The 22,500-nt window shown below is 32.9% G+C and overlaps 1 protein-coding gene across 1 annotated transcript in view; it reads left to right on the top strand.

Annotated features, from left to right (window-relative positions):
- The window catches only part of FOXP2 (forkhead box P2), a 624,730-nt gene that overhangs the window by 553,819 nt on the left and 48,411 nt on the right, over positions 1-22,500 (top strand). Inside the window, exons 8-12 of the mRNA XM_033192941.1 lie at positions 4,724-4,861; positions 6,001-6,198; positions 7,724-7,901; positions 18,891-19,104; positions 20,829-20,933. Of these exons, the coding sequence (XP_033048832.1) occupies positions 4,724-4,861; positions 6,001-6,198; positions 7,724-7,901; positions 18,891-19,104; positions 20,829-20,933 (833 nt within the window). The remainder of the gene's footprint in view (positions 1-4,723; positions 4,862-6,000; positions 6,199-7,723; positions 7,902-18,890; positions 19,105-20,828; positions 20,934-22,500) is intronic.

The raw sequence follows: 22,500 nt of genomic DNA, 5'->3' as shown, positions 1-22,500 counted from the left end.
GAATATCTGTGTCTGTTATTGCACTGTGCTATATTATTTCTGTTGTTCCTGTCACACTGTTTCCCTGCTGCGAAAAGATTGTTTCAAATAGCAGTATGCACTGTCCATCCCAGATCTCTTTAAATACTCCTGTTCAGTACTTGATGAAAAGCTTACAAATACCACTCAATTCATTGTCAGTTCTTTTTAATACCATAAAACCAGGAGCTTTTGAAAGGCTATTATTATGATAGACATTATACATGTAACCAAGGCTTGAATTTTTACCAAAGCTGGCATTTCAATGCATTAAATAGTTTTTTATGTTAAAATAAACTGTAAATAAAGATATTTCAGAGGATAGAAGTGAACAGAAGAAATGTATCAAGAATGTACAATAAAATATTTTCTATTAACAGTCTGTTAAAATGAGAGCAGATACTGTAACATGAGAACAAATTTTGCTTTTATTACACAAGTAGTTAATTATCATAGTTACATTGTTCAAGTACCAAGAAGGCAAAGGTGTCAGGACTTCCTTTGTCTTCAAATTTTAAGCAAAGAATAAAAAGATCTGTGAACCAGTAGTTGGCAGACCCTGTTAACAAGAAAATAATGTTTTATACTGTAAATGTCATCTATAGATTGTGACTGCTATTTCCAATTCACATTTAGTGAAGAAAGAATTGGACTGACACTATACTAAGAACCTTTCCAATCTCCCACATATAATTGGGATGTTTAATTAAGTGACGTACTTAATATGCAAACCCAGCACGTTCAGAAATGCTCCAACTGAACTGGGCTGTAAAAAGACTGTGCTTACATAAACAAAAATTTTGGTTTGTTTTCATAACTGTTACAATAACTCTTTAGATGCATTTGAACAGAGACATGATCTTTGCATTGTCTTGTAATAGCTTTTATGACCTCCTCAATGACATATACTTTAAATTTTAATATAAACACATTATATATGTTTTTATGATTTACGTATGATTTGAGGGTGACAATGATGTGATGGTTATTTTTATGTCATATCTAAATATAATTATATTTAATATCACTTAGTAATAATAATATTACTTATTATTACTAAGTGATATTAATTGTAATACACTTACCTATTCTAGGATAATACCTAAATTTTTTTTTACTTTTACCACTGGCTGTTTGCAAAACAGTTTCAGAATTTTCCCTCTCTCATTTTAGAATGCATAACCCTATCTTTATATTCAATTAACTAATACTTCTTGGTGTACAGAGCAGCATATCAGGTTTGTGCTTAGTTCATGTAATGAAATAATAAATAAGGATAAATGGAGACCCTTGTTTGGTCCACCACTAAGGAGAATTTTAAATCTGTCAGTAAATTAAATACCAGGAGACAAAAAAATTTCACAACCAAAGATGACTCTATTTCCTTCCTTCACACTTGAACATTTTAACTGATAAATACCCATTCAAAATGAGCTATTTCTTCTGATTTCATTTGGTGGTACAGCCACCAGACTTTTATTTGCCTTCTCACCAGAAAACATCTGAAGTAAGTTCTCCCTCCTCTTCTGTATCACACGTCTAAATTGTGATCCCTTATTAGAATATTTGCATGAATCAAATTACATATCTAGTGAAAAATATTTCCATAAGTCTAACACTGAACTTGCTAAGGCATGTGTATTTCAAAAAAATTATCCATACATTTTTAAAAGGCTGATACTGATTTTGTCTATTTAAATATTTGTAAGTAGTATAATCTCTACATTTTTATATGTATACAGTAAATCTTTATTCATTTTTATCAGTGAATACCTAGAGTAGCTTGTGGTAGCAGTAACAATAAACGATGAGGGAGGAAAAAGGAAATGTGTCACTTACAATGAGTAACTTAAAAATGGAGGCTCAGCATTTTTCAAATTACAAGTGAACGAGTCTGCATATTACTGATCTTTGTTGTAGAAAAAACTAGTATTTTGTTTATATTAAATAATTTAGATTTTTAGTAATCTCCTTAGTTTGGGTGAGCTTATATATGTGGATTTAGAGATGATAATATTAGTTTATTTGTAGTGTTGGAAAACCCACAGAAGTGTACCTGTGTTTTTCTACCTCCATAATTAATTTGAATTTATGTCTTTTGTACACATAGAAGTAGAGTGTTCAATCATGTATGTGTTAATTGGCTTATCTTTCTATTTGTTTTTATGTCTGTATATTGTCAGTTTTAGATGGCAGTTTCCTAGACGGTAGGCCAGAATCTGATTAAAATTTTAAAAAATCACATACATGTGACCATTTAATACATATGATCTTAAGAAGATAATAATGTCATGTTTATATCTATGTCATAACTATTAATTGAAAGGCACTCAAACCATTTTTTAAGAGTAAAAATAATCATCTAACTTATGTAGTGTAAGGACTAGTATACTCTAAAGAATGTGAAGATAGAAAACTTGCTTAAATTTGTTCATTTATCAAATCGATCACAATAACAACAAATTCTACAGTCATATGTATAAGCTGAAATCTGACTGTAAACTCTTAGTGGTTTATAGCATACCTCCATTCATAGAACTTTCCCCATACAGTTCATTTATCATTATACATAAAGTATTTGTACTTGTAGGTATAAGAATAATGAAGGAATAATATGGGAATAATTAAAACACTATATACTGAAAAAATAAGGGGCTGTTAGGTGAGAAGTGTGACAAGCTTCTTATCTATGATTAACTTTGTAGAAGGTATATCTCTCTCTATATATATATATCCATGTACGTATCTGTAAACTCTATATCATCTATCTGCCTACCTATCTATCTAGATTGACAGCCTTTTTAGTTTAATATGTCTTTCTCTATCTATTTCAGTGTGATTCCTTGTTATTTGGAAATAGTATGAGGTAAATGATTGTTTGAAGAAAAGACATTTTTGTAGATTGATACTTTTTTTTCTAACTACTTATTCTAACCATTCTATTTGTTTATCAAAGAACAAGCAGTTAAGTAAATTGACAGTCAATTTTATAAATCAATCAAACACTTGAAAAACCCATTGGTGAATTAATTTTACAATATACATTTCAGAATGCTTTTTATTATAATAAATTCAAATTCAGTAATTTATAGGTATGCCAGTATATTCTTTAAAAATACAGAAATTTTTTTAAATCACTGAATTTCTGTCATAATTTTTCAAGTTACTCAATTTGATCTAATTAATCTGAATATGGTAACATGGAGAAAAGAAAAGGCATTGCTGTTTTTCAGTATTAAATATGAAAGGTTTTGATTTATTTAGTTCTCTATTTCTTTTTGGCAAGAAGAGTTAATCCACCCTGGATTTCTTTTTTTTTCTTCTGCTTCTTCTAACCTCTTTTCATTATTAATTTCTCCTTTCTTCATAACATAAAGTGCCACATTGGAAAAGTTTGAACTGCATTAAAAAATGACTATTAAAATAAGTTGTGAACTATATCTATTAATCTTTTTAGGTTTTCAAAGACATGTTGTCCAATTAATTTGTCCTAAAACAGTATTTATAGAGATACTTGCTTTTATTTACAGTAAAAATGAATTGTTTTTTCTAGGAACGTGATTGCTATTTCAAAGATTGCAAACTTGGAAAGTTGACAAGTTGTTTGATGGCATACTGGTTAGTACAAGTAATGCCTCAAACAGTGTTACTTGACTTCTATCTGAGCATATACTTTAGGTTTCTATACCGATTTTTCTGATCACCACTCTTGCCATCCTCTTCCTATTTCTTCTCATCCATTCCGTCTTTCTCTAGGGCTTTCCCCCTAGCTTGTCCTTTTTCTGTATTTTCCTTCCTTCCTTCCTTCTTGTTCCTTTCTATCTTTTTCTTCTTCCTTGTCTTCATTTTGCCTCTCAACCTCAGAACCCTGAAGATAAAGGAAGTAGTAGAAAAAAAGTTTTAAGTAAATTACTTTTATTATTTCAGTTCAATGAATAAGCTTTGAGTAATTGCTAAATTTTTGTACTTCCTGGTATAAACTTAGTTGTTTGAAATAAGAAAAGGTTTAAAGAAGGAGCTAGAATACTAGTTTTGTGAGTTCTTCTTTCAGAAGACCTATGTATGTCATTTTTCTGGAGACACACACGCACACACACATATGTATATATGTATCTCCTGTATGAATTACCACGTGTTCTCATATGCTAAATTTTATGACTCAGGTATTTTCTAGTACTTTATTATGTACGTATAGTTTTGAAGATGGGGATTATGTTTTTTTAAGTAAATATACTGTACACATGCTTTTTACTAGTTTGGATAACATATTTATATGCATATTATTTCCAACTTTTTAACCTTTGTTATTTATTTTAATTACACTTTTAAGACATTTCAGAAACCGTTACATTTATAGCACTGTGACATTGATGAGATGATCAATTATAAAGTATTGAGAACACCACCATGTAGTTGTTTATTTTTGACTATAGATATTATAGCTGAAGTCCAAATATCTAAACATGTTAAATAAGAGCTATGGAACATAAAGAGTTTGATGAAATCTGATGCCTCTGGAAAGTTAGTGTCTGTGTTGTGTGATACTTTAGTAGTATTTTAAAGAAGTTATATTAAAATGTGACATAAAAATTATTGATCATCACTGCTAAAGAATTTATGAACGATAACATAATATTTGTGAAGTCGATTAACAGATATTTGATTATGACCACCATTTCTCTTTCTTTTTCTCTTTCTGTGCAAGGTGCCTGTGTCAGTGGCCATGATGACTCCCCAGGTGATCACCCCTCAGCAAATGCAGCAGATCCTTCAGCAACAAGTCCTGTCTCCTCAGCAGCTCCAAGCCCTTCTCCAACAGCAGCAGGCCGTCATGCTGCAGCAGGTAATGTGGGTTACCTGCTTTGGTGTTCTAGCATGACTTAGACGGTGTGCACTTAAGTTGAAAGTGCAGTGGGCATATTTGACAATTCAATCTCCATTTGAAAGGACAACCTATTAGCATGCTAGAACATAAATGTAACATTTTAATTATAGAACTCGTAAGAAAGTCTAGATTGCTTAGTTTTTTAAAAAAATTATTAAAGTCTAGAATAAGAGCAGAGGGAGGTGTAATTTGAAAATGAAATAAGCCAATATTTAAATATTCAAGTGCTTAGGTACATTCGATTTGTTGACTTACCAACAAAAATGCAAAAATACTTATCAGATAATAGTCGCTTTTAAAACTCCTAACGCCTTAGCATTCCTTTTAGTTCACAAAAGTATGAAATTTGAGTTGACCACTTTGTTAAAATGGAGAATGTTAACATCCCCAATTTTCCTTTTCATAGTATACTCATCGTTTAGAAAGAGAAGGATCTATTTATTATAATGAAATTAGGCAGCTGAGTCACAAATTTATGAAATTTATCTTTTTAAAATAACATAGTGTTCCTAATAGATACCATATTGGAACCCTGAATGTATATAAAGTAGACTTTATGTTATACAGTTACTTAATATAGAGAAAACAATGTGCTTTACCTGACATTTTTTATATGTAATTACTTTGCTAACTTCTGTGCTGATGACTACAGACCAATTACTTGTAAATCTGACATTGTTCTGAACATCTGATGGATTAAGTTTTTTCCAATAAGAACTGAGCAACCTGATTTTATGTAGCTAAATTTTTATTTTTACAACTGGTAGAGTATAGCCTAGTTTTTATATGCCAGTAGGACTTCAGATGTAATAATTTAAAGTATTAATTTGGCTCTGAACCTTTAGAATACAGACTTTCTATACCCTATACCCTTTTGTTTAGGATTTTTTGGATTCTGGATTGGAAAATTTCAGAGCTGCCTTGGAAAAAAATGTATGTAGAGCTATCTCTTTGAATCCAATGTATATTTTTTTTGCTGTTTTTATGAGATGAATCTTAATGGATACTCTGCCATATGCCAGTCTAGAAGAGTTTAGGAGATTTATAATATGTGAAACTTTTGCCTTTATTTATTAAAGTCAAAATGGTTTATTCAGCAACAACTACAAGAGTTTTACAAGAAACAGCAAGAGCAGTTACATCTTCAGCTTTTGCAGCAGCAGCAACAGCAGCAGCAGCAACAACAGCAGCAGCAACAGCAGCAGCAACAACAACAACAGCAGCAGCAGCAACAGCAGCAGCAGCAGCAACAGCAGCAGCAGCAGCAACAGCATCCTGGAAAGCAAGCGAAAGAGGTAGGATCCGGTTATCTCATTGATACATAACAGTTTGCAGTTAAGAAGGGGCTTTGAGCGGCAAGAATCATCTTAGATCTTCCTATAACAAGGTTCTTGCTGTCAAAGTTGCAGTATTATATATTTTTACTGAGCTTAATAACAGTGACAGGCTCTCAGGCTCTCCTTTTTTGTAGCATGGGACTTGAGAGTTACAATCTAATGCTGCTGTCGTCTAATGTTCACTAATGAATCACAGTACAAAGAACAAGCTGTGTGGTGGACAAAGTACTGATTATCTTGTATTCATAGAGAATCTAAGTTGGTGAGGGAACCTTATTTTTCTCAGTGGTGCAGCTCAGAGAACATGCATGCAAATTTGGCCTATTGTTGGGGGTGGGGAGACTAGGGGAGAAACTGGTTGAGCACAGATTTCAAAGTCACAGGCCCCTGATTAATGAACTGCTACTGTAGGTTTAGAGTGGCGAGTAGAAAGTTACAGTTTGATATGCTCATAAATCAAACTGACAAGCGGGCTTCTCAGGCCTAGCTTGCACTTGTCAGCAAATTGCATCAAATATAAACATAATACAAACAAAACATGTTGAAGTAGTTAAATTGATCAGCAGGTATCAGAGCCGTTGTCTTCAAGCTGCCCATTATGCAAACGTACAGGAAACAGTTTTGACCTCCTGAGGCTTTGTTTCTGTTTGGATTTGTGAATAGAATTTCAGACAGCCATCAACTACAGAATAGAAATTGCTCCCTTATTTCTCCCGAGGCTTTGGGCAATCCACATGACTTGCTCCATTATGCAGTCTGTTTTCCAGTGAGCGCATCAGAAGTTTCTCTTTCCCCAAACTAAAAAGGAAAGGTCTTCCACAGCAGCTTGTCTTTCTCTGAAGTGTGACTGCCATCTCATACCCTCTGGAGTCCAAAGACCTGTGGTTTGTCTTGTAATGCCTCACAAAATTGGAAGTTATACTTTTTCTTATAATAAGGGCACTTTTTTTTTTTTGCCTTGAACATAATTCTGCCTTTAATATATTCAACAAGAGAGGAGAGGAGAGAGAGAACTAACAGGCCTATCCTATGAAGGCTACATCCCAGTTTACTAATAGATCACCAGAGACCACATTCCTGGACTTCTGCAGATCAAACTTACTCAGTTGGAAAAAAAAAAAAAAAAATAGCGTGTTGTAGAAGTTGACTATTTCTGTAAAGTGGTGTTCTTTTAATCTAGAGAAATGTATTATTATCTACAATAAGTAGATTTTAAAAAGCCGAACTTTTATTACATGCTATCTCTAGACCTTGCTCCATACTTTTTTGATGCAAGTTCCTTGATTCTCTAATACTGTTTAATAATTGAAAGAAAGGCAACTGAAAATCTAGAACTTTACTCACATTCTGCCCCTGAACTTTGACTATGGGATAACCAAAAAACCCACTCAGGCAATGAAAGAAATGTGCATTTCTCTGTAAGAGAGCTGTTTGTGCAGACCATGTCCTCTGCTGTTTACTGGTTTGGGTTTTCTGATACCAGCAGCAGCAGCAGCAGCAGCAGCAACAGCAGTTGGCAGCCCAGCAGCTTGTCTTCCAGCAGCAGCTTCTCCAGATGCAACAACTCCAGCAGCAGCAGCATCTGCTCAGTCTTCAGCGTCAGGGACTCATCTCCATTCCACCTGGCCAGGCGGCACTTCCTGTCCAATCGCTGCCTCAAGGTACAACAAAAATGTTGTGCACGCTTCATTTCAAATCTTGTACTTTCTGCCATTTCATGATCTTTCTGCCATATACCTTGAGAAATTTTGTTTTTATGACTTTCAAGTTTATTATTAAAACATGATTGTTAACATGGTGGCATGACCCATTTTCTAGAGGCTCAGAAATTTGACCATATACTGCTTTCAAGTGTGAAGTAAAAATTTCAAGTGTTTTGTTAGATATTAAATGTGTATTTATTAGTCTTATGGGCACAAAACAATTTATAAGGGCAACACAATTTAAGCACTATTGAATGTACAGGAGGGATCTGCAGGGCATTGGATTACTGGGAAGGCTGACAGCAATCCATTTAACTAAGTGAGCTGATAGGAGTTTGGTGGACAACTGATAAGAGAAAAATAAAAGTTCCCAATCTTCACACTGAAATCACCACATGTAAAAGAGACTATGAATTTCTATAGACCACATTTCAAGTTAAGCTTTGTAGAACCCCATCCTATGTCATAGGATATATCCATTCTTTTCTCTCTCAAATAATATTGCCTATGCATGTATTATAAACTATAGTTTTAAAAAATCTGTCAACTGTATTCTTATTTGTCTGTAAGAAAAATTTGGAGGTATTCTGATAATATGGCTGTATGTCATATCCATGACCCTTCACTTTTGGGAAATGGAAAGAGTTTTAAATAAAAAAAGAAAAACAATGGTAAACAAATGACTGTGTGCTAAAATTCTCAATTCAGGTAAGTTATATATCATTACACTTATAAAAGGATATTCTAACTTGCATTTGGATTTTGTTGGGACAAACATTGATCCAAATGTACATTAATTCAAATTAATTGTATTTGTCACAGAGGAGTTCATATTGTAGTAGCATTGGCTGCACATTTTGCTGACTCTAAAGGACATACTAAAGAAAATCAAGAGTATCGTGGTAATGTTCTCTCTTTTAATTTATCAAATTAATGTCTCTTTGGCTTTTTTTTCCTGATTTTCCTCTCTCACTTGACTTCAAATCTTCTTATTCACCTGACTGAAGCACTCCTAGGAAATCAAAAAAGATAAAGTTTAAATAGCAAAAGAAAAGGCAATAAGCCTATTTTTCTGAGTTATTCTAAAGAAAATTGGAATAAATGATAGCATCATTATATCAATGAATGTTCTATTCACATTCTTCTTTAGAAAAATAAGTACAATTTAAAGACATGAAAAAGTAAGAAAGAAAAACAAGTTTATAAAATTATTTCAATGTAAACATAGATTTCTTCCATAGAAACTATACTAAAACAAACATTTTTTTTTGTTTTCAGTAAAGTTCAAATGAAATCAGTATTTAGGATATAACTATATGAGAATTACCTCAACAGAAAAGCATGATCTACCACAATCTTATTTTATTAAATCAATTCAAGTAAACATTTGAAGAAATTTTAAAATATGTGCTAATAGAAGCACAATGTAACTTGTTTAAAACATATTGTGAAACCACATTCTTTCAAAACAAGCAAAAAACATCTCTCTGAACAATGAAATTTATAATGATGTAATCATTCTAATAGTTTTCAAATAGAAAGTACCTGAAATTCAAATTAAAATTTATTTTCATAGAATCCTTGTTTCTCCCTTTTCTTCTGTTTTTATCCTTGATAATATATATGAGAGATAAAATGAGAAAATGGTGAACATTTAGGGAAAGGAAAGTAAATCTGAAGATATCTGTCTTTGAGCAGAAAATTTATGCTTTAAAAAGGAAAAAAGATGAAATCACTAAACTATGTTTTCATTAATATAGGTTAAAAAAATCCATTTGAATAATTGTAGGGCCACAAATGTAGTTGGTTCACTGATCAAAGTTTCTGTTGTTGCCATGTAAGCCACACAAACCGGCATCATCATCTTATTTTTTATGATTTAGATGATTAAGTGTGAAAAGTATCACTGTGGATGCTCATTGTATGTTGAATACACTAGCTACAGTAAAGGAACCTAACATTATGGTACTGTGCTGGAATCCCAAAACTAGAATGGGAAATTGTTGTACAGTCTAAGCCCTGAATCATTTCTTCCTTAGTTAGAGGATAAGGTAAAAGTATTTTGAATATTTTTATTATCAGTTTCCAGTTCACTTTGCACCAGGTTTTTGGTTGGTTGATATTAGCCTTGAAAAATAGCCATATAAAAACTAAGTAGGATTAATGTGCAATGATGGATTAATGGATGATGTTCTCATTGTGTCTTTAAAACTGTGTCTTTTTTTTTTTGAGGAGTCTCACTCTGTCACCCACATTAGAGTGCAGTGGCACCAACTCAGCTCACTGCAACCTCCGCCTCCTGGGTTCAAGCGATTCTCCTGCCTCAGCCTTCCGAGTAGCTGCAATTACAGGTGCCCACCACCATGCCTGGCGAATTTTCATATTATTAGTTGAGACAGGGTTTCACCATGTTGACCAGGCTGGTCTTGAACCCCTGACCTCAAGTGATCCGCCTGCCTCGGCCTCCCAAAGTGCTGGGATTACAGGCGTTAGCCACTGTGCCCGACCTAAAACTATGCCATATTTTATTTATCCCTATAATTTAGCACAACTTCTTCATGCTACTTTGAAAGTTACAGCTTTTTAAATTATATTAAAATATGTGTATATAACAATGAGAAATAGCAAAATTATAAGAATGTTGGTAGAATAGCAGATTTATCTACATTCTTCTCTGAAGTTTTATATTTATCATCTTAGTGTAAATTATTTTAAATATTAATCATTTAAGATCATCATTAATATTACTATAATTTTGGATTTTAGTTAGGCAAGTAAACTTCCATCTCCTAAGTATATGTTTGGTTTTATAGAGACTGATGATAGGTATACACATAAGTATGGGTATATAGGTATATACATACATAAGTCAAATAGAAAGGATGGATTTATAGTTCCAGCTTGAATAATATACTCATTATAAATCTATGTAATATGAAAACAACATAATTTATATATTATCTGGTAATGAAATTTAGTGAAACATTTTAAAACCAGTATCATTGTCTATTGGTTAGGAAAGATGAAGTTAACTTTAAACATTGATATGTTTTTGACATCCAATAAACGTTGTATACTCTAATCCACAATATATTCACACATTTACTATGACTGTAGGGATAGGAATACATGTGGTGATGATTTTCTGTCACTCCAAGTTTTTACATATTTTTTAATTTATAAAAGTTACTTAAAAGACAAGATTTTCATTACCAATTTGAAAGACCAAACAGGAAATGCTAGATTCTAGCCAGGATTCTTCTGAATTAACATATTATAGAACGAGAGAATCCTGGAATAAGAGTGGCTGAATAACAATTAAAAATGAAATGTATTGAAATAAAATATAATAATGTTTTTAGGCTGAGTTAGAATTGTGCTGAAGATAGTCTTTGGGCTCAGTATTCAGCCAAAATTAGCTATTTGGCTTTGGCTTCATTCTATGCTTATGGAAGTCTTAAGTAGCCAAATGCCTACTTCTGGCATCCTGGATTTACTGCTTAATCAATGATCCTGTGCTTGCATAGATTACTATTGTATGTAATTGTAGCAAAAACACTAGCAATATGAACAATCCATGTCAGGCAAAATTATTACCATGTCAGTATTCCCTTTCAAATATCAAGAAAGTTTTCCATTTGTAACTTGGGGGAAAAAAAAAACTTATTTGGTGCTTTATGTGCTAAAATTTCATCAGTGAATTCAAGTTTAAATGTACATTTATCATTACAGGTATAAAACTCTGCCAAGCTACCTGTGAATGCAGTTAATTTTATGTTTAAAAAACTAGTAAATACTTACATATATAGAAAAATATTGAGTGTGTTGAGTTAGTTTTTGAAAAACTATAAAAAAGATTCAGATTAAATTATATCATAACTCTATAATTATTGTAGAATTATTTTGTGAACTAGAATGTATAATGTTAACATGAATTTAATTCCATTTATCTCATAAATCTTTTTTTAAAGTTTTATTTGGCAATTATTTACATCTTGAGAAGAAGACTCAAAAGCAATGTGTCAACTTTGCCACATTAAAATATGACTAGAAAAACGAAACATCATTGGTTTTGTAATAGAATATCAATCAAGCTTTTAAAATGCAACCTATAAAAAATGATAGTACTAATTTTTGTTAATATCAGATGTATTCACATATCCCAGAAGTTCCGTCTTTGGTGAAGATAATTTCTCTTTGATCTCAGTTTCAGCTGAATACCTACTTCTGCTAAATTTGGCATTTGGACAACGTGTGTATTTAATTCACCTCTCAGACAGGCATTTTAAAGATGGACATTGTATCTGTAGGTGATAGTAGACCTCTGGTCAAATATAAATCATAATATGTTGAGTTTGTCAAATTATAAGTGAACACCCAGGTCTCTGAAGGATACTCCAGAAAGTGGAACTCTCTTCTGAAGAAGAGAGATAGGTATCCAGAGGTCAAGGCTGGTAGGGAAGTCTACTTTTGTAATATATACCCTTTTCTGTGATTCACTTATTCTGGCCATGTGTGTATACTAGTTTTTAAGTTTCACATTGTAAAATATAAAATTTAAGATGAAAACTGAAAAGTACATAGTAATATCTCAGTGATTCCAATTCAAATATTAAATATCAATTTGGCTTAACAGAATATATATGATACAAATGTTCCTACCAAAACTCAATTTTATTACTTTAAATTATAAGTAACCTTAGAAAATAAGTAGAGTATCACTAAATAAGTTCATTAAAAATTAATGATATACATACTTCGCATCATAATATATACAATTATTTGTTTGACATTTAAAAATCAGTTACTGGACACAGAAAAAGAAACGACATTGAAAAAATCTTTTATTTTTTTGAGTGTGAAAAAGCTGCTAAGGAGATTTTCTTACTAATAAAAGTTGCTTTTTACTTATTTTAGTAATAAGTAAAAATCAACTTAGCATTTTCAAAGCTGTGTTGAAACTAGCGTAGACATTTTTAAACTTCGCGTGCCTTAAGGACATATAATCTAGATATGAATTAATTTTAATTAATTCTTAGCACAGTGCTTGGCACCTTGTAGATGCTCCACAAACTCTGAATGTGGGATTAAAGAATTATTATTAGGCCAAGTACAGTGGACCACACCTATAATCCCAGCAATTTGGGAGGCTGAGGCCTGAGGATCACTTTAGCCCAGGAGTTCAAGACAAGCCTGGGCAGCACAATGAGACCCTGTCTTTACAAAAAATAAGATAATGAGCTGAGCATGATGACATATGCCTGTGGTTGGTCACATCCCAGCTACTTGGGAGGCTCAGGAGGGAAGATCACTCCAGCCCAGGAGGTCAGGGCTACAGTGATCTGTGATCATGCCATTGCACTCCAGTCAGACCCTGTCATAAGAATTATTATTAAGTTGTATTATCTATGGTATGATAGGCAACTTGATTAAGGAATTACCCTTTCATTTACTCAGCTCCTGTGGTAAAAACCTTTTAATGTTTGTGGTACTGGCGGTGAATAAGCACAAGCCCAAATTATTATCCAAAAGTAGAATAGGGATTCCCAATTTTTTGTGGCCATGGAATTTTAAAATTGAATAATTACAAAACTTTTTGGCACGTCTAGTGTATATATCCTTGAAATAAGAGAAACCGAATAATCTTCACTTAAGATAAACGTTGTCTATTAATCATAATAGTCTAGCCCACAGATTCCCAGAGTATGTTTGCCAGTACACGAGTGTTCTGGCCAAATTTTAAAACTCTTTCAAGTAATATTCTTTGAGCTTTCACTGACTGCAGGCATTCTTACAGACACTGGGGATATGGCAGTGAAGAAAACAGACAAACAGACAAAAATCCCTGCCATCATAAGACATACACTTTAGTGTAGAAGGCAGACAATAAATAAGTTAAGTAAAATATATAGTTAAGTTAAATAAGTTAAGTAAAATATATTTATCTCCATAGGAGAGAAACAAAGGCAAGAACAGGAAAAACCTAAGTAACAATAGGAAAATGGGGTGACCCTCAGAAGGAGTCCTGAGGAAAGGGTTAACGAATAATGACCCGAAAATGAGAGGAAGCTCTGCAACAGAGTAGCTCTAGAGCAAGGCACTTAACTTTTCTTTGCCTTAGTGTGCAAAGGCAAAGGTTTGGGGTATTAGATTAGATATCATATATGAAGCACTTAGAAGAATGTCTGGCATATCAAAAGCACTATGTAAGTATCAGTTAAATAAAACAGAGACGAAGAAGACTCTAAAGAGAACTGAGTTGGGGTTGAGGGAGGGGGCTGTATAAACAGGAGTTTAGTTTTGAATATGGAAAGTTTAAGAAACTGGATAAGGTTACATGGCATTTTCAAATAGAAAGACTAGGGAGGGCTATGGGCTAGGGATCAGTTGGTGACTCCTAAACTTACACCTGGTATTTAAAACTTACACAAACTAGTGTAATTGTAAAGAGTTTCTTGGGTTTTTCTTCCTCAAATATAATTGGAAAACGCTGACTTCAAAATGAGATTCAAGTTTTCCTTGTTACTACACATCTCAGAACTATTTTACATGAATAATAAAGTCTCCAAGATAGAGACCACGGACCTCTTAGATTAACAGCATTTATAAGACTACTGTTCCATAGAACACTGTTTTGGAAATACTGAACTTGTTATATCACTGCCTGAAAAATAACCTAGATTAATTATTGCAAACCATCAAGACTTCAAAGCTCATAAAACTTTCAAAATTGTACAAAATCAGTTGGCTAGTTGTTTCACATTTTCTAAGTAGTTTTGTATGCATATAAAAGAGCAGAGCAATTTTTAGGTTGAAAGCTTTGTCCCAAGAGCAAGGTAATAGTTTTCTTTTTAAAAATTTGCCCCCAAAATTATCTGTGCATTGTAATCACCTCTGGAGCTTCAAAAACTACTAATGCCTGTGTTTCCCTTCTAACATTGTGGTTTTATTGGTGTGGGTTGTGGTAAGGTCTTAGAGATTTTAAAATATGCCCAGATGATTCTAATATGCCGACATTTGAGGACCTGCTGCTGCTAAAATGAATCTTTTTGACTTCTTTTATTCTCTGCCTCTTATCTATTATATAATATTTTAAAACTATTTCTTCCTGTTTTTAATTAAGAAACATTATTTGGATTATTTGAACAGGTCATTTATTCATCTAATCTTTATTGAGGGCCTACTAACTGCCTAATATTTGTTACCTTATTGCAATAGCGTGGTGATATCACTAATTTTCAGTACAAATGAATAGTATCATAGAAATCTACTTTTAGAAGGCAAGTAGATACTTATGTAACTAAATTATTAATAAAATCCCAAAACTGAATTACTAGTAACATCATTAGTTGGTATAATCTCTAAAACCATCTAAGCCTTTAACTGAGATGTAAAATGTTGTTAGCCACTCAATCTATGTTAGAAGTAACTAGTGCCATATACAATTCTGTAGACATTAGTCTTGTATTGTAGCAATATTCATATAGAGTATGCCCTTTAAGAGTCACAAAACTTCCATGTGGGCACCAACATGTCTTCAAGAAATGTATGGCTCTATTATAATCAATGAAATTCACAAATATTTATTGAGCACGTGCCAGGCACTGTTCAAGGCAGTGGAGATATACCAGTAAAACAAGAAATCCCTACTCTTATAAAACTTTAATTGTATTAGAGGGAGACTGGTGATAACAAGAGGTAGACTAGATAGATAGATAGATAGATAGATAGATAGATAGATAGATAGATTAAATGGTTTCAGAAACTGATACATGATCTTAAAAAAAGTAGGATGAGGAGTTAAGGAATGCTAGAAGGGAGGGTGGGGAGGGGCAGGGGTTGATAGTGTGGTTGGAAACTTAGAGGAGTTGAGCTTTGAACCATGTAAGTGAAGGGAGGGAGGAAGCCAAGAATAGGTGGTAGGAACAGCCAGAGCAAAGGTTGGAAAGGGAGAAAATATTTGATACATTTGAGAAGCGACAGAATGCTGGTATGACAGAACGAAATGTGAAGAGAGAGCAGTAGATGAGATCAGAGAGACAGGCAAGAGCCAGATAATAAGTGCAGTGCCCCTAGGCCATAGTAAGGGTGTTTTTGTTATTGTTTTCTTGTTTTGTTTTCCTCTAAGTATTCTCAAAAGCCTTTGGAGGCCTTGCCTGGGAAGCGACATGACCTAATTTACATTTATAGAGAGAATACTTGGCTGCTCCATGAAGAGTAAATTCATATATTCAAGGCAAGGTAATAGCAGGAAGACAGTGGGAAGGCTATAGCTGTGATGCAGGCAAGAGTTGACAGTAGAGCAGAGAGGCAGCTGGTAAGATGGAGAAAGTTCTCATGCAAAAGACATGTTGATGCTGTCATGAAAAAGGATTTGCTGATAAAGTTTTCCTTTTGGGACACCTAACAAACACCAACCGATAATCAAAAAGTTACAGTCAGAAGAGTTGCAGAATTCTTGGTTAAAGCAATAATTATAGATCTTTATATAAAAAAGTTGTTTCCTATGTAACAGAGAAACCTTTCTTTATAAAGCCACTTTCATTTCTATGGAAAAAGATGGTTTGTAGTAACTTTGGAAACCCAAATTATCCTGTTTTTCCTTTAGGCTCAGGCCTTGTCTTAAAATCTCAAGGAGTCAGAATCACTGAAATGATAGCCTTCAGTAAAACTACCTGTGTGAAATTGTGATAGGCATAGCACTTTAAAGTTAATGCTGTGATGAATAATTTGACCAGAAGTTATATTTGAAACAGTGAGAATTCTTCTGTTGCTATTGGCTACTTGCCAATACTTAGATATAGTGATATCTAGATCAGGGATTTTTCCATTTGCAGGGATTGGAGTGAGAGAGTTCATTCTTCTTACCATCATATTCTGTTATCTTGCTCCATCTCCCCTGCCTATTTAAACCTGCTTCACCCCACACATCTCTTACATCATTATAGAATCTAATGTAGACGTGTGTTAGGTTGGGAGAGGTAGTTTGAGTTGTACTTTCATCTTTATATTAGATGTTATAGATGCACATAGTAATTAAGAACATAGATTTTGGAGCCACAGAGCATTGAGTTCGAATTCTGCTCACTGAACATAAATTGAGTGATTTCGGGCAAAATATTTAATCTTTCTGAGCCTTCTTGTAAAATATAATGATTTCTAACCTCAAGCGAAGTTAACTAAGGTTATAAATGTAATGCAGTTAGTAAAATGCCAGAATATAGTAAATAGTCTCTTCATTTTTCCCTGTACTTACTTATTCAGTAGTTTTAATATTTTCTTAATATAGTATTTTAAGAGCAAAGGTACTCAAGCCACACTGCCTGGATTTAAATTACAACTTTACCATGTGGAAGCTGGGTGATCTTGGACATATTTTTGAACTTCTCTCTTAGTTTGTTTCCTTTTCCATGAATTGTTTAAACTAATAATACTAACTCTATTAGTTTGTACTGAGGATTAAAAAACACAAGGTATATAAAAAATATACTAAGACACAGGACTATTTTTTAAGTCAAATACTGTAAGCAATAGTCTCTCAATACTTTATTTCAAATTTATAGTTAAAAACTAAAGGATTGGCCGGGCGCGGTGGCTCAAGCCTGTAATCCCAGCACTTTGGGAGGCCGAGACGGGCGGATCACGAGGTCAGGAGATCAAGACCATCCTGGCTAACACGGTGAAACCCCGTCTCTACTAAAAATACAAAACATTAGCCGGGTGTGGTGGTGGGCGCCTGTAGTCCCAGCTACTCGGGAGGCTGAGGCAGGAGAATGGCGTGAACCCGGGAGGCAGAGCTTGCAGTGAGTGGAGATCGCACCACTGCACTCCAGCCTGGGCAACAAAGAGAGACTCCGTCTCAAAAAAAAAAAAAAAAAAAGAAACTAAAGGATTATATCTAGCTTTTCTATTTTTATTGTATAATTCAAGTAAATTTGCATAATCTGAACCAGGGAATTGTTTACAATGAGTAGTTGATTTACTCTATCAGTCATAAATGAAGAAGTTTAGATGTTATCTTCTTAATTGATCCCGTTAAGTAAGCATATTGGTTTCTTTAAGACACCAAAATTAAATTTAATTATGTAGTTCACCCCTCTGAGAAATATCAAAATGACCAGATAATTGTGAAATCTCCTATTTTTTTGAGTTGAGTGTTCACTGTTTTTCCCTGGCATTTTTGTTTTCCCTTTTTTTTCTTTACTTTCTTTTGATATTATTTTAAAATCTATTTCTCTTTCAGTTCCTGACTGATTTAAAAAAAAAAAAAAACAAAACCTTAATACTAGGAATAAGTAAAAGCTACTCTTAAAAGTTGAATAGTTCAATTTTTATTTTATTTTATTTATTCTTTTTTTTTTTTTTTTTTTTTTTGACACAGGGTCTCACTCTCACCCAGGCTGGAGTGCAGCGGTACAATCTTAGCTCACTGCAACTTCTGCCTCCCAGGTTCAAGCATTTTTCCTGCCTCAACCCCCCAGTAGCTGGGATTACAGGTGTGCACCACCACACCTGGCTAATTTTTGTATTTTTGCTAGAGACAGGGTTTCACCATGTTGGCCAGGCTGGTCTTGAACTCCTGGCCTCAAGTGATTTGCCCACCTCGGCCTCCCAGAGTGCTGGGATTACAGGCGTGAGCCACCATGCCTGGCCCTAGTTCAGTTTTTAAATGGAACATGTAGAGATTTTTTTAATGCTTGATAATATTCTCAATTATTTCATATGGCAGTATTCCGCATACTATTCCCAAATTGGTACTCTTTAGAAAATTAATGATTTTTTCAAGACAAAAGCTTTAGTGCTGATAGTGTAAAAGTGATTTTTTGTTGCATATTAATTTATGCAGGTAACATCACTGTTGTTGTTGGTATTAATCTATTAATAACACAAAGCTCATTATATAAACTTTACCTTGTCATGTTAATGAAGCTTTCTTTCATTTTATAGCTGGCTTAAGTCCTGCTGAGATTCAGCAGTTATGGAAAGAAGTGACTGGAGTTCACAGTATGGAAGACAATGGCATTAAACATGGAGGGCTAGACCTCACTACTAACAATTCCTCCTCGACTACCTCCTCCACCACTTCCAAAGCATCACCACCAATAACTCATCATTCCATAGTGAATGGACAGTCTTCAGTTCTAAATGCAAGACGAGACAGGTAAATCTCATGAGCTTTATTCTATATTTATCTATCATCAAATTTTATTTTCACCATTGAGACAATGGAAAAGAACAATTTGTACTTGAAACAAGGACAAAATGTATAGAACAACAGGTTAGAAATCTTTATTTATCTTATTATATTCTTTATATTACAGAAAAGCAGTTCAAATACCAAAAGTTTGATGGATATAGTTGGGGAGTTTGCCTGAAGACATTTATTTTTTCATGAGTGCATGTGGAATGATTGTATCAATATATTTTTATGACTAAGATGTTATGATTAACCTGATTGCTGAGAACATTTTTCAAGCTAAAAATCAGTTCTTTAATTTCAAATAATTAAAGATGCATGGATGTCTCTCTTATATGTTTCAAACATATGAATTAGAAATCAGAGAACAGATAAATAATATAGACACAAGCATACTAAGCTAGATGATGGAAATTCTGGTTTGCCTTTTTAATTGTGGCATGATGAAATATTTAAACACATAAAGATAAACTTATGTTGGTAATTTTATGATTAAATTCAACTAAAATTTCAAAGAAAAAATATTTTATTTCAGTTATTAATATTAAATGTGTTATGTTAGATAATTTTTTACTTACTGTTTTATTTTAGTTGTATAAAAATTGCATTTGTAAAAGGAACATTCATGTACATTTGTCCTTTAGTTCCATTTATTTAGGCATAGTGCTCTCTAATCAAGTCCTTTAAAGTAATTTGCATATAGTTCATAAGCTAAAATATTGCTCAGTGTGAAAAATCTGTTTTTAAAAGATGGAATGTAAGTGTAGAATTCTTAACATAATGGCTTAGGCTTATATATAAAGCTCCAAACTTCATATGTAAGTGTAGTGGATTGATAGTGTTCTGTTATGCACTATGAATATCTGCCTTGCCATTACAAATTCTTTGTCATAAACAAATGTTTTTCAAAGAAACATATATTGAATTATACTACCATTTAAAATAAAATTCTATAATTCACTGATGTTTCTGGCCTTCATTTGAGTATCAAGGAAAATTTTTCTTGTTTGGTTTTATTAGTATAAAGTGGTATGCTCCTGAATGCTTTCATGCTGTTGTTTTAATTGAGATTAATTTGATGATTGTGTATTCCAAAAGTTGGTTGATTTCTCTGGGTTCTCTCTATCTAATATTCATTTATCAAAAGTCTTTAATAATTATATAAAGATATAGCTAATGAATACTGTTCCAAAGTAGATTTTCTAAATCGAGTGTAACTAGTAGAAATACATGTGGTTTATACATAAATGTTAAACAATTTAAATAATCCTAGAGGTCCATATCTTCTTTAAAAAGAGCACTTCAAAATCTTATGATGACTGTCCTATTATTTTCTTAAAAATGAAGGGTTTTTTTCACTTGACCACATATGAATATATATTTTTTATTTAGAGATAAAATGTTACATTAAGGTCATATGGCAGCATTAGCATATGATATTATACAGTCCTCTTAGTTTTTCATCCTTTATTAACAGTCATCTTTGGCTCTATTTCTTCTCTAATTGGAACATCATCTAGCCTTGGCAGTTGAACTATTCAATAGAACGATTAAATTTTTCTGACTGCTCTGAGCTGAATTGACCTGTTTTGACCTGTTTGTCACTGATCGTAACCTGACAGGCGCTAGCAGCCTGCAACGATTATAGCTTTTTGAGATGAATCTGACGTCGTGTTCTTTTGCTACAGCTCGTCACATGAGGAGACTGGGGCCTCTCACACTCTCTATGGCCATGGAGTTTGCAAATGGCCAGGCTGTGAAAGCATTTGTGAAGATTTTGGACAGTTTTTAAAGTAGGTTTTTTACTTTTTTTTTTTTGGCGGGGGGGTGCTGGATTATATGGGAGTTTTAGGCACGTTGTAAATAAACAAAAGATGAAGGAGAAAAGTAAAAGTCCATTATAAGACACACTGTAAGATTTTTGTGGGTTCCAACAAGTGGATTAGCAAGGTCAGGCTTCATCTTTTCATTAAGGTATTTTACAAATTATTTAGTAAAGATTTTTGAATGAATGAAAAATATTAGCCTACAATAATATGTGATTAATCATTGGAGAACTTTATAACAGAACTATTTGTAAAATAGAATTCTCTTAAGTTTTAAGTTCCTAATTAATATTATGTGAGTCATCATAATATATATATTTTCAGTAAACTTATTTTGAAAGCTTGTTTTTTAATTACAGGCTTTATATATTTTTTAAAATAGTATTTAGTATATACATTTAACTACAAGAATTAAAAATGAAAGTTTATACTGGCTAAACTTTAAAGAAATAACTACATTTCCTTTACATTGTTACTTTTTGCCCTTAGAAACATCAAGAAACACACATGGCTATATCTTTGTATAGCAGATTACATGGCTTCTCTAGCTTAAAACCAACACTTTGTGTATTCTTAATTTGTAATACAGTATTTTATTTTTTAAAAAATCTTAAGGAGTTATTTTTCAAGTGAAAAGATTCATCTTTCATGAAATGTTTTCCTTACACAATTCTGGTATACAAGAGATCTAAACAGAGAACTACAGATAGGCTTATGGAGATGAGTAACTTCACAGGCTGAGACTCTTATGTTGTCATGGTGCAGCTAACAGGGTGAGTGAACTGTTTCATGCTTCATCAACAATTAAGTTAATTAGCTCATTTGAAATTGCACTGCTTTGTTGCCAGAATGTTGGCAGAAACATCAAAAAGATGTGTTTACAAATGGAAGACTGACTACAGGGTATAGAGCAAAAGCACCTTAACAACCAGGCACAAGTACTTGCCATCACAATAACTTTATAAATGAATTACAGTAAGACTTCCACAAAGATTTTTTTAACCTTTATCATTTCTAACTAATTAAGAAAAAATTTGCTTCATATACCACTATGGCTCTTTGTAAATGGCCTTAAATGAAAATTTACACCTTTCTTTTATCAAAACAGTTGTGAGCTGCCGTTTATTTGGGTATGAAACTGATTATAAGCAAAGAGACCATTAAAAAATTTTAGGTAGCTTTGCTGAAGTTTTCTTCTCTAAAATAATAATAATTAAAAAAAGGTAAAGCAAAGAAAGAACATAGGGATGTTGTTTTAACAGATGATTTCCCATTTCCTCATGTGAATACATTTGTCCTTATCAATATATTATTCCTTGTCATTGAAATTATGTAAAGGGCTATTGTTACTGTTTTTTTAAGAATGGTAAATTATGCCATAGGACTAACCCACTCACCATGCATTTTATTGCTCCAAATTGTTCTTTCTGACAAAATTCAAAATAAATCTTTAGGGAAAAAAATACATATTTTCCTTCAGTATGATTTTGTTTATAGCAAATTGAAAGGAGCATTTAATTTTTCTCAAATATTT

Source organism: Trachypithecus francoisi, unplaced genomic scaffold (assembly GCF_009764315.1).
Source record: "Trachypithecus francoisi isolate TF-2019V2 unplaced genomic scaffold, Tfra_2.0 Lachesis_group4, whole genome shotgun sequence".
NCBI classification, from domain to species: Eukaryota; Metazoa; Chordata; class Mammalia; order Primates; family Cercopithecidae; genus Trachypithecus; species Trachypithecus francoisi.
This window is presented reverse-complemented; position numbering and strand designations above follow the sequence as displayed.